Raw genomic sequence first — 13,149 nt, 5'->3', positions numbered from 1 at the left:
TGTGTGTGTGTGTGTGTGTGTGTGTGTGTGTGTGCGCGCGTTAGTGCTGTGTGTAGTATGTACGAGGGCACCAGTATCCATGGGGGTGTTCACCTTGGGACACAGTGACTTTTAGAGGTGTTACTGCCGGTCACGCAAAAACATCCACATCCGCGCACACGCACACACACACACACACACACACACACACACACACGCACACACAAGCACACACACACACACACACACACAGCAGAGCCCCCAGGCCGGTTTTCTGCTGACACTGGGCGTTTGGCATGGCCCACCCTCCCTCTCTCATCTTGATCCCTCTCTCTCTCTCTCTCCTCCCTCTCTTTCCCCCATCCAATTCCCACTTAATCTCTCGCCCTTAGCGTTGGTTCTTCTGTCCTTCACGCTTTTGTCCACTTCGTCCATACGCGCACAGAATGCACACAATCTCTGCATGCATGGCATGCGTTGTGTCCCCTGCATATCTCGTAAAGCGTCCGTCTTCCACCGAGCGTGAACCCCTCACTTCAAAACTCGCCACGCTCAAGGTCGGATCGGGCGATCTCCTAAAGTATCTACTGTATAAAACCCCATATATGGGTCCCTGATGTCATCAATATCTCTGCAAATCAATCAATGAATCAATCAATCAAATATCTCTATCTATCTATCTATCTATCTAGAGTATAGCTATCCATTATCTACCTACAGTATCTGTCTATCTACAGTATTCATCCAGCCATCCACAGAATATATACTGCACACACGCACGCGCACACACACACACACACACACACACACACACACACACACACACACACACACACACACACACACACACACACACACACACACACACACACACACACACACACACACACACACACACACACACACACACACACACGCACACACACGCAGGTGGTGGCTCAACTGCAAGGTTCCCAGTTCGAACCCAGGCTCCCCCAGAGTTAGTGTTGAATTGAAGTGTTGATTTATTGAGCAAGACACTGAACCCCTAATTGCTCCCGATGTGCTGGATGGTGCCTTGCATGGCTTATGAATTGCATTTAATGAATTGCATTTTCATAGCGCTTTTCCAAGTGCTCAAAGCGCTTTACAATGGTTCATTCATTCATACATTGGCTTCCTCTGTCATCGGTGCATGAATGTGTGTGTGAATGTGTGTGTGAATTTACAATCTATGTAAAGTGCCTTGGAAAAAAGCGCTATATACATAAATGCACCATTTACCATTTACCACACACACAGAAAATGTGTAGATACTTTCTATTGTACGTATAGGTGAACTGAAAATTGCATAATGACTGTTGTCATAGTGCTCCTCTACAGGCACATATGTAATTTCATACGTACATGATGTGATCACACAAATGATTTCCTATACTTCTGATCTGTATACACAAGGGCAGCCGAAGACAGCGAGTGCAGTAATGCTAATCACGCCTGGGCTCCCATATCCATGTTCACGGCAACCCTCAAATAGCAGGACAACCGGTGGTGGGAAAAGTACTCCAATGTAAGTAGAAGTATAAATATATGGCAATATAAAAATACTCTATTCCAAGTAAAAGTCCATCGCGACGCATTGTGAGCTTGTAGATCTGCTATTTTTAAATTGCCGAAATGTATTTAAGGCTGAAGTGGTTAATGTATGTTTTGTAATAATAATTACAGAAACTAGTAACTAAGGTTTTCAAATAATTGTAGTGGATTAAAAGTACAATAGTTGTCTCTGAGATGTAGTGGAGTAGATGTAAATGTATTGGAAATTGGAATTACTCAAGAAAAGTACAAATACCTCAAAATTGTACAGTACTTAAGTATATGTACTTAGTTACTTTTCCACCACTGATGGCAACCCGTGTGTCAGTCCCGACAGTCCCCACCTGACCCTGCAGGACGGCAGCATATTGGATATCTGATTAAAGGCCTATAAAAGTGGTACTTAATATTTCAAGACGAGTGGAGAGGGAAACTGGTTCTCTGATACAAAACATATCGATCAGCCACTCAATCGCATTGATGGATTGGGGGCCTTGGGTGCTCAGAACACTACAGCGAGGAGCCGTACGTACCGCCAAAGAGAACGTGCAGCGAGAGAGAGAGAGAACAGAGGGATTTATGGGAATCGATAGGGCAGTTTGCCGAAACTCATCAATGCAGCCTTGGCTTCCCAGAAATGTCTACGATGGTAGATTAGTCTTTTATCCTGTATGCATTTAAAGGAAAGAAAATAACAAGGAGCATAAGAGGGGAGAAATGTGTGTTGTACTGTATGTATGAGCACTTACAATGACACGAGAAAGGGGAACAAAAGGTTTTTCCATACAGTAGGTTAGCAACCAGCAACTAAGTCATCAATAGAAATGGCAGGAAACAACAGCATATATGTGACTGGCTACAGTGCTTTGTGCCGCAACGTGGGCATTGGTCATTTTTCTGTTTTTTACAGATTATTAAAGTACAGAATGTAAGCTTTCATATGATGCATCATTCATTGAAATTGGAAAATATTTGAAGGATATATGACCAACAGTAACCCAATTTCCAACATCACTGATGGCTGATGGCAAAGGGTGTTCAGGTGGGTCTAAATGTCTCTAAAAATGCTGCCCACCCAATCAAAAATTATAAATGGCACAGATATTTTGTGGTATTTGTTATATTGGCAAAAAATAAATATTCCCCATAACTTTTGAAGGGGTGGGCACTGGGCGGGACGCACGTTTGAACCGGCCCTGTTGAGGGCTCTCTAAACAACTCAGAGACAAAAGGCGATTTCACTTAGTCCAATAGGGGGCGCCACAGATGCAAAAGCTTGCACCCAATGTCGTAGAAATGCTAATTCCACCCACAGCTTCCTTGGTTCCCAATGGCTGCAACCTATACGGTATGACTTACACACCGTCTATAGGCAACCCAGCCTGGCAGAGATGTGCACTCCGCGGAGTGCCCTCGGTTATTTTATCAAGTACCAATTATATATACTGACACCACGCTAGACAGGAACGCCCAAAAACGTCACATCCGGTTTTAGCCTGGGGTAAGAATTTTCTATGGCTGCCAAGAACATTCTGTGATCCAATCCTTAATCACATACGGACAAACATCTATGCTGATGCTATCTAACTTGCGGAGGTAGCGTGCCTTGTCCACGGGCAACAGATCTTTCAATAATCGCTACTCTGCTCAATATTGTTTTGAAAATGGCGCAAATTGCATTGCAGTGAACGAGCGCAAATCACAACTTCCCCCGGTTGTGGGCGGAGTCACAGTTTGAGGCGCTGTTTACGCGCCGTGGTGTCAGTGTATGAAACATTAAAAACATTTAGTCTGGCTTCAGCATTATTTCATCTCTACTGTCCAAACATCTGCATTGATAAAAAGGGAGGATGAGACGTCCTCAAACTTGAAACAGCCTTGCTCACAAATCTCTCTACAGTCGAGTTATGTTCCACAGAGAGCACTTCGATTAAAAGCCATCAGTTAATTATCTTTGTGAGGTTTACGAGACAGTCGTCTTCAACTTCCAAACTCAACCTTTAAGTCTAGCCGTTAAGAGATATGAGGTGGACATGAGAGAGCGTGGGAGACCAACGAGCTGTCTGACATTTTCCATCCGACAGTTAAAATTGATGAAGCCTTCTCGTGGAGGTGACATTAGGCTGTTAAATCACCTTGGTGACTATAAGGGCGTTGGCTGGGGGAATCTTTTTACCGATGCGTATATCCACAGAAACGTATTCAGAATGGGAGAAATATTTCTCTTAACTAACTCTTTCTCTGCTAAAGACGAAATTGGACGACTTTTAGAAAAAGTCACAGTTCACCCAGGACGACATTGGACAAGTTATTAGGTTATAATGCATCCAGAATAACCAGTATTATAGGAGGGAATGTGTGGGTGGGCAGCAGTCACATGGGAGAGATATTCCACTGACAGCATGGGTGAGCTGCTGGTTCAAGGAAAACATCCCTAATTGAAGTGGGGGTTATTAGGAGACTCCGAAGACCTAGGAGACCCCCCCCCCCCCCCCCCCCCCTTCAAGTCTGTAACATGAACTATGCAGGTTCAATCCCTGTCACTGCGATTTACAAAGACCATGTGAGGTGTGAGGTGGCTTTTCTGCTAATGAATATCGGCCTTTTTAGAAATGAGTGGAGAGGAGGGAGGGAGGCTTTCATGATAACCATGAACTAACTTGGAGACGGAAATAACAGCTTTCCATTCTGGCCAACCTTAACGACAAAATTAGGATGTACGCATGTACGCCGTGTGTGAGTGCGTGTGTGTGTGCATGAAAGAGTGGGTGTATGTATGTGTCATTCAGTTCTAACCGACTTCCTGTCAGTCCAGTCAAAGTGCCCCTCTGTCTACTGAGAGCCATTATCACAAAGGCTCTCAGATTTGGACAAGGAAACTCTGTTGAAATATCTCTCTCGGCCCTACTGGAAACAAGAAGAACAACCCCCCCCCCCCCCCCCCCACACACACACACACATTTTCAATATACATACGTCAAGTCCAAAAATGGGTCGTCGTCACCAGCAAAAAAGCGTCATACATGACGGCAACGGTCGCCACAGCAACTCGACTGCCGTGGTAGCCACACTGTCATTCACTTCCTCCTGAACTTGAATGAATGTTTTATCCCTTCTGTCTCAGATGCAATCTGATCTGATCTACTATCACGTCTGGGTTTAGGTGGCACTTCAGCATCCAAACTATGTGTATGTGTGCGTGCGCGCATATGCACACATGTGTATTTGCATATGCAATGTATGCTTGCATACATGTGGGTCTAGTACTTCTAGATATCTCCTCATATGCAAACAAAATTAAGCATGGTACTACTTCCTAATCTCAATTTCCCGCAGCGCTGGTCTGACTTGGTGCGCTGGTGTCGTGGGCCAAAAATAGCATGGCGCACAACACCGAAATGTAGCACAGTATAAAATCGGGATAATCTGCACTGCTGTGCGTGTGTGTGTGTGGGTAGCCTTGCATGTGTCTGTACTGCCATGTGTGTCTGTCTTGTCATGCATCGTGTGTGTGTGTGTGTGTGTGTGTGTGTGTGTGTGTGTGTGTGTGTGTGTGTGTGTGTGTGTGTGTGTGTGTGTGTGTGTGTGTGTGTGTGTGTGTGAAATGCCATGTGTTTGTGTACTGCCAATTTTATGTGTGTAGCCTACTGCCATGTGTGTATATGTACTGCATAATCCTGTGCGTGTGTTTCATCCATCCATCTCTTCCATCTCTTCCATCCATCCATAATCCACCGGGTCTTGTTTCCACACAGCTGTGTGTGATACGCAATATTCCCTCTACTGGATACTGTAGGAAAATTCACTATATGGATGAATCGACATACGTTTTAATAATGTAAATTGCAATTGAGTACCTGAAAAGTGCTCTATAAATAAAATATGTCATTACAGTCAAGTGTGAATTGAATGAAATAGTGTCTTCTGCTCGTTTCCTGGTACACAATGCCATGCAGTCTATCCGAAATCCAGAAAAAAATTTAATTCCAGGGAAAAAAGGGGAGTTTCACATCAGAGGCCACGCCGGGTCCCATAGAAATTAACGGAATAAACGACTCACGGACAGAACACACACCTGTGTGGAAAGGAGGGTCATCCTGTGTGTACACGGCATCATCCTTTTGCACCACGTCAACGCTGTCACCTTTGAACACCTTATTATACCGCGAAACGTCGCAACTCATTTTGGATGCCTCCTCTCCTCCGCACCAGCGCCAACGAGACGAGTTCCTCAATTGACTCCACCACCCCGGCCCAAAAGGTTGAGTTTTGGGCCGGGCTCCAATGTTGCGGTGCCATGCGAGCCGGCATAATGCGTGCCAGGATAAACGTGGCGGGCAGCGGGCCTGCAGAGTACACCGAGGTTGGTCTCCAGCTGGGGAGAAAACGGGCGGTAAAAGTGCCAAGAGAGCCGCTGACGCTAAGTGAATAATTACAGCCTAGCTGTACTTCAAACAGACAGACAGACAGACGGGGGATGTAGAAAAATGCCTACGCGTATTTATACAATGGCTTGCTTTAGCAGAAAGACTGGCAATGTGGGTACAAGTCTCCTGAAGGGTGACACTGTTTCGGAGCGAGGGGGTGCGTCTTAATGCCTGAGTAACGCACAAGTGTGTGTTTGTGTGTTTATGTCAACATTTTTATCCAGGCTGAAAGCTGTGAACATTTTAATCCACGGTGCAAGTGTCAATTAATTCTTTAAGCACATTTTTGGGCGCTGGTAATCAAACACCTTCTGTTCAAAGCCAGTGTTTTTTCACACAAGTGCGGAAATATTTGTCTTGCAATCCAAAGCTTTATTTTCAGTGTATTATGTAAGATCTTCTGACAAAACTTTCCTTGACTTTTATCTTGCAAAAGCAGATTTTCGGTCTATTATGTAATAATTATGGTCGAACAAAACCCGCCCTGAGCATTTAATAGCCAAGATGTGCAAACATTCTAACCAAGACAATGTTCCAGTTCAAGTTCAGAAATGGGTTTGGTGAATATTTTTGGCATTCCATTTAAATTATTTTGTGATCGCTTTCTTTGACTCCTGCAAATGAAAAGCAAGAGATCATGGCCGGGTTTTGTAGAGAGCCAATACTTGAAAACATCGCTTCGCTGGGTGGGAGCTAGAGCTCAAGGGCAGTGGAGGAAAGTACATTTACTTTAAGTACTATACTTAAGTACAATTTTGAGGTATTTGTACTTTACTTGAGTTTTTCCAATTTCCAGTACTTTTCCTTCCATTCCACCACATCTCAGAGGCAAATATTGCACTTTTACTCCAATTATTTGAAAACTTTAGTTACTAGTTACTTTGTAGATTTTGATTATTACTACAAAACATACATTCACCACTTTAGCAGTATACATTTTGGCTGCGTCGCATCTTCAAATTATTTCTTATACATTTTGAACTCTTAGTTTTGGTCCTTTAAGTATATTTTGATGCATGTACTTTTGTACATTTTGAATGCTGAACTATTATTTCTATATTCATACGTTTACTTAAGTAAAAAAGGTGAGTACTTCTTTCCACCACTGCTCATGGGTAGCTCATGGCCAGCTTTGACCCAAGACCCCAGAATGGCTGGGCAACGTTGAAGCCACCGACGGTAGTGGTCAAAACTGGAACTGCAGGCGGGCTGGGCCCAGGTTAAATTCATGAATGAATTTTGTGACATACAATAGAGGTACCACAAGAACAGTGCGAGGGGTACAATCATAGGAGCCAACCAATTATATCAACGCTCAAGGGGTACTACTACTACTCCTTCAAAACGCCACTGAGCAACTTCCATTGAAATGAATAGCGGAAGGCGGGGCTGTCCTCATCCGCTCTCTAGATATATCATAACTCTATACTGTGACCTGGTGAACGTCTGTATACCTGTCTTGCGGAGGGGGAAGTCGTCTTTGGAGTCGTACATGCCGAGGATGGCGTGGTTGTACGCTGACATGCCCGTCTGTGGAGGGGAACTCTGGTCCAGAGAGCTGTGCTGGGTTTTCCTGTAGAAAGGGAGAGAGAGAGAGAGAGAGAGAGAGAGAGAGAGAGAGAGAGAGAGAGAGAGAGAGAGAGAGAGAGAGAGAGACCAAATAGAATCAGTGGTTCCCAAACGTTTTAGCCCATGACCGAAAACAGAAATTAGACCTTTTCCCGGGACCCAAACTAGTGAAAATAGCAGATCTACAAGCTCACAACTCAACCCAACTGTGCCTGGCTGTAGAGCACGGAGTCGGTAACGATGGAAGTTGGAGATCCATGCCCCACCCGGCTATACCCGCTGTACCCGTGTCAGAGTACCCGTTCCACTTATCTGTTGTGATGTCAGAACAGGCCAGCTCCATATATAGGGAGCCTGGGCAGGGGCCCTGTCCAGAGCCCGGGCAGAGGCCTTTTGTGGCGGTTCTGGACAACCGTGGGTCCAACCGACTCGACACCGGGCACTGCACTCCCTGCGGAACGTGTGTGTCGAATTTGAAGTTCGTGGGGCGAACGGTTCTCGAGTTACGTGGATTACAGACGTACACGCGTACATATGGAGTTTTGTGCATGCCCAAATATGAAGTGTTGTGATGTCAGAACAGGCCAGCTCCATATATAGGGAGCCTGGGCAGGGGCCCTGTCCAGAGCCCGGGCAGAGGCCTTTTGTGGCGGTTCTGGAAACCGTGGGTCCGACCGACTCGACACCGGCTACTGCACTTCCTATGGGGGTGTGGAACGTGTGTGTCGGATTTGAAGTCGGTGAGGCGAACGGTTCTCCAGTTACATGCATTACAGACATACACTTTATCATCACACATTTCAATTAATTTATTTACAAATATACATAAATATTATTGAATTAAACCTGATGGACTACAATCTAACTGCACTTTCATTCAAAGACTGAAATAGTTATTGTTACTTAGATGAACAAGTGCATTCATTGTGATTTTTTTTGCTTAGGGTGCTCCATAGTGTGCGTGTGCGTGTGCGTGTGCATGTGTGTGTGTGTGTGTGCGTGTGTGGTGGGGTCAGGATCGCTGTTGGGGTTCACCTTTTTTGGGAAACAGTGACATTGACGGTGTTACTGCTGGCAAAACGCGCACACGCAAGCATGCGCACGCACTTATGTACACGTGCACAGAGTGAGCCTCTACCCCATGCACAGTACATAAAAGGGAAGCCGCGGAGCATGAGCACAAGGTTTCAAACAGAGACACGGTTGGAGTTTGAGAGGCAGAGACAGACATACAGACAGAGAAAGAGAGGAGCAAAAAGACTCCCGCTCTACTCTTATCACCACTGTGCAGCAAAGAGACAGGATACCTGCAGGCAGCAGAGAGAGAAACAGAGAGAGAGAGAGTGACGCACGCACGCACGCACGCACGCACGCACGGGAGGATGAAAGAAGAACAAGATAGGTAAGGAAATGTGAAAAGAAGGACGATGAGAATTGAAGATTCTCAAGCCGAAAAGCCAACCCTCGAGGCTGACAAGGAAAGAAAACAAACAGGAGAAAAGAAAACAATGAGGGAAGAGAGGTGATGACAATGAGAGACCTCTTCAAATATTTAAAGAGTGCGGGAGACGTGGCATTGTTCTTTTTAACTGTGTTAACGTGCGCGCATGCATTTGTTTGAAGTGTGTGCGGTGCGCGTGTGCGTTCATTTGAAGCATGTGCGCGGCCGTTTGAAGCGTGCGTACTGTAGGCACATATGTCAGTCAGCAGCTACAAACAGCACAGAGGAGCCTTGTGCCATGGAGATTCCCTCTCAAGTTTAACTGAAAGCTAACAGGTGAAGACTCGGATGGAGGCCACTGGGAATGAAGCATTACTTCTCTTCAGTGCAGGCCATTACGAAGACGAAAATGTCCCGGGCCATGAACCTGAAATAAACAACGGCTACGTAAAGTACCGCGTGATCGTATTATAATTCACCAGAAACATACACTTACCTCTCCAGAGCAACATTAGTAACTTCTTCCTGGGGGATCCCGAGGCATTCCAAGGCCAGTGAGTCGATGTAATCCCTCCATCTGATCACTGGTCTGCCCCGGGGTCTCCTCCCAGTGGGACGTGCATCGAGGACCTCCCTAGGAAGACGCTTGAGAGGCGTTCTAACCAGATGCCCGAACCACCTAAGCTGGCTCCTTTCCAAGCGAAGAAGCAGCGACTCACTCCACTCCGAGTATCTCTCGTGTAACTTCTCACCCTATCTCTAAGGAAGCGCATGCACCTACTGTAGCACTCAGTCCAAGAGGGAATCCACACTTCAGGGTGGATCTACCCAACATTGAAGAGTAGGCAAACCCCCTCCAACTAGTTCTATTGTATTAACATACAGATTGGTAGGTTAAATACAATTATATTCAATGAAAGTAGTTACGAATTGCAACTTTAATGCTTAAACTGTACTTGAACACACAACATAGGAAGAGAGGTGTGCTGGAGGGATGAGGGAGGGCGTCACTCACCCGTACCAGTAGCGCGGGTCGTTGGGCAGACAGTGGTTTAGGTTTCGCTGAGCCAGGGCTTTCTTCTTGTTCAGGACAAACTCCTGTAGACGCATCTTTACTTCAGTACTGGCCACTGCACCTAACAGGGAGAGAGAGAGAGAGAGAGAGAGAGAGAGAGAGAGGGATATTTTACATAAAGAATGTTTCTTTCCCAATGCACAGATCTTTTTTCTTTTTTCTTTCCATAAATCGGTGCCATCTGTGTGTGTGTTGGTTAAAACATTGAACCCTCAAATTGACTGCTAAAACAAGTAATATTGACAATATATAAAGTCACAATAACAACTTTGATGAGGCCCTATTGTTTTGTTTTAAAGCCGTAGTGAAATGAAAAATATGTTTTCCTACTTTTAGAGCATAATATGGTCATGGTATGGGCATACCTAACAATAGATGCCAACATAATGGGAATATTTTGTGTATTTTTATATCAAAGGTCCATGAAAATCTAATTTGAATGACTTCCTTTGAATGAAAACGTGATGCGTGAAGATGTGTAGAGGTGAATAAAACATTATTTTGATTTCATTCACCCGTTTGATTTCCAATGCTGTGCATTTCTCCAAACATATTTTGAATACAGAACTACTCAGTGTTAGATCTCATTCACGATGACATCCAGACAGTGTATTAGTCATTTTAAACTTAATCAGCACGCTAAAATATGTATCTGAAAACATTATAGGTTAGAAATAAGCCACGTATAGAAAACATGTATTGGTCCGCAGCACAGATGTACTGGAATCCAGCCCGGTGGTAAGTGACCCAATGACCTCTGGGCGATAAGTCTCTCCCTCCCTGCGGGCTCACCTATCACCCTGACATGAAGATGAGGGAGAGGTCAGGCTGCAAAACACATGGGGACTCACACACACTACCATCTTTATACTCGGGCATGTCGGTATACCTGCAAAGCTCATTTGCAGGGAAATGTAGTGTGTGTGTGTGTGTGTGTGTGTGTGTGTGTGTGTGTGTGTGTGTGTGTGTGTGTGTGTGTGTGGGGGGGGGGGGGGGGGGGGGGGGGGGCAGGGGTATCAGTATCCATGAGTAGGAATCATGAACACTGTATGGTTGCTTCTAATAAGCAGGGCATCCAACTCATTCTCTTTCTTGACAGCAGAGTTGCCAACTTTAAGATTATTTTGTTTCCTCCACACAGCGAGAGATTTGATGACAGTCGATAAACAATGTGTCATATCTGACTTCATATTTGCACTATGGACATTGTGTAGCTATTCGTATTGAGCAAAATAAATCCCTGTATATTCCTGCAAAAATAATACACCCCTAACACCTACAAACCTGCATAAAAAAGGCAACGTCCCACTTAAAAGGGTTCAGCTGAGATCACATAATCCACCAATAACAGTTTTCTACCTCTGGTCTGCTTTGAGGCAGGGTTGTTCTGTGTTCTTCTGGAACGGACTAGTGAAAAAACACGGGGGAAGGTTGCCGTATATTATAGAAGTCGATGGTTGGCTCTTCCAAGAGAGATTTTGCGCTCTCATTAGAAGGCGGGTGTAAGTACCACCCAGCCGTTTCTATAATTTCTTTGAAAGTGTCCATGTCTCTGAGCCATAGAGTAGAATCGACTCGGCGGTCGTCCTAAATATTTTTACTTTGAACGCCCAGTAAAGGACGCTGTCATCTGCTCGTCAGACAGGAAGGGTATTCAACCAATCAATCATAACGCGTTTATTTTAAAATATCTGCAAGTTTCCAATCTTGCTAAGCAACTAGCCAGCTGTGCTTCGACTGCACAGGTAAAAACGAAAGTACAGTAGGGTCATTATTTTGTACTAATTTTCAGAGCTTCCAAAGTACAGACCGTTAGGCAGAAGAATTTGAAAGTTGTGGGAGCTGTCTCAAGACACTTGACTAGATGAAGTATAAATCAGGTTTAACGTTGCTTCCGTGCGGGCCAGTCTGTCACGGAAACTCCAGCGAGACCGCAGCAGCACTTCCACGTGCCTCTCTTAGCAACACACAGTCTCCCACAGTCTTTAATTACCAGTGGTGGAAAGTAACTAAGTACATTTACTAAAGTAGTGTACTTGAGTACAATTGTGAGTTATTTGTACTTGGGCATTTCCAATTCCCAATACCTTTTGTTCTACTCCACTACATCTCAGAGACAGATATTGCACTTTTACTCCACTAGATTTATTTGAAAACTTGAGTTACTTGTTACTTTTGTAGATTTTGATTATTATTATTACAAAACATACATTAACCACTTCAGCCCTATACATTTTAGATCGGCTATTTTCAAAAGACTTTTAGACAGTTTACACGTTTGAAAACTTGTGAAACGAGACATTCTGCATAACGTAAATTCTACTTTTGGTATTTGGTACATTAAGTACATTTTGATACCAATACTTTTGTACTTTTACTCATTCTGAATTGCGGACTTTTAGTAGTTCTACATGGCAGTATTGATACTTTGACTTAAGTAAACTTGAGTAGCCTACTTTTTCCACCACTGTTTAATTACCACTCTCATTTCACAGCCACAAACACACCACCCTGAGAGGGATGGAGAGAGGGAGAAAGAAGCACAAAAAGAGGAGAAAGAGAGAGTGTATGAGACAGAAGAGGTGATAAAAAATAATAGGTGTTTTGAGTGTTAAGGGGGGGGAAAACAGACAGAAGAGAAAGCAGAAGCGTGTTTTCTGGGAAAGTACCAGGGAGCGGAAGTAAGTCGACAACAGGTGACATGTCAAGCCCCACAGGGTGAAAGTGACAAACATGTGAACGTGACAACTACTAATATAGAAGCTCTAAATCACATGGTGAGTGGAAGTGCTGACATCCCAATATGTCTGCATCGCCACTGAGGCAAATTGGCTTTTATGAGACTGCCTTGGAGGCAATTTACTGCAGCACTTAACAAAGCCTTCCTCTGTTTACAGCACTGTGCTCTTTCCATACTAGTCAGGCAATGGGCTCACCTCGCCCTAGCCAAAGATGGTCAGAAAGAAAAAAAAACGCGAGCGCCATATTGGTAACGTCACTTAGCTTACTAAGAGCTGTTCCACCACAACGGTCTTGAAAAGGATTTGTGCCAAAATACTTGCCTAGCTGTTAACTCCTGCCTA

The 13,149-nt window shown here is 44.5% G+C and overlaps 1 protein-coding gene across 1 annotated transcript in view; it reads right to left on the bottom strand.

Annotated features, from left to right (window-relative positions):
- Positions 1–13,149, bottom strand: part of hdac4 (histone deacetylase 4) — a gene marked incomplete at its 3' end in the record, with an annotated part of 212,896 nt that overhangs the window by 78,501 nt on the left and 121,246 nt on the right. The window contains exons 7-8 of the mRNA XM_079517717.1: positions 10,007–10,127; positions 7,436–7,554 (exon numbers count right to left, since the gene is read on the bottom strand). Of these exons, the coding sequence (XP_079373843.1) occupies positions 7,436–7,554; positions 10,007–10,127 (240 nt within the window). The remainder of the gene's footprint in view (positions 1–7,435; positions 7,555–10,006; positions 10,128–13,149) is intronic.

The sequence above is a fragment of the Electrona antarctica genome (assembly GCF_951216825.1).
Source record: "Electrona antarctica genome assembly, chromosome: 13".
NCBI lineage: Eukaryota > Metazoa > Chordata > Actinopteri > Myctophiformes > Myctophidae > Electrona > Electrona antarctica.
Note: the sequence above shows the minus strand (reverse complement) of the source record. Positions and strands in the feature narration are given on the sequence as shown.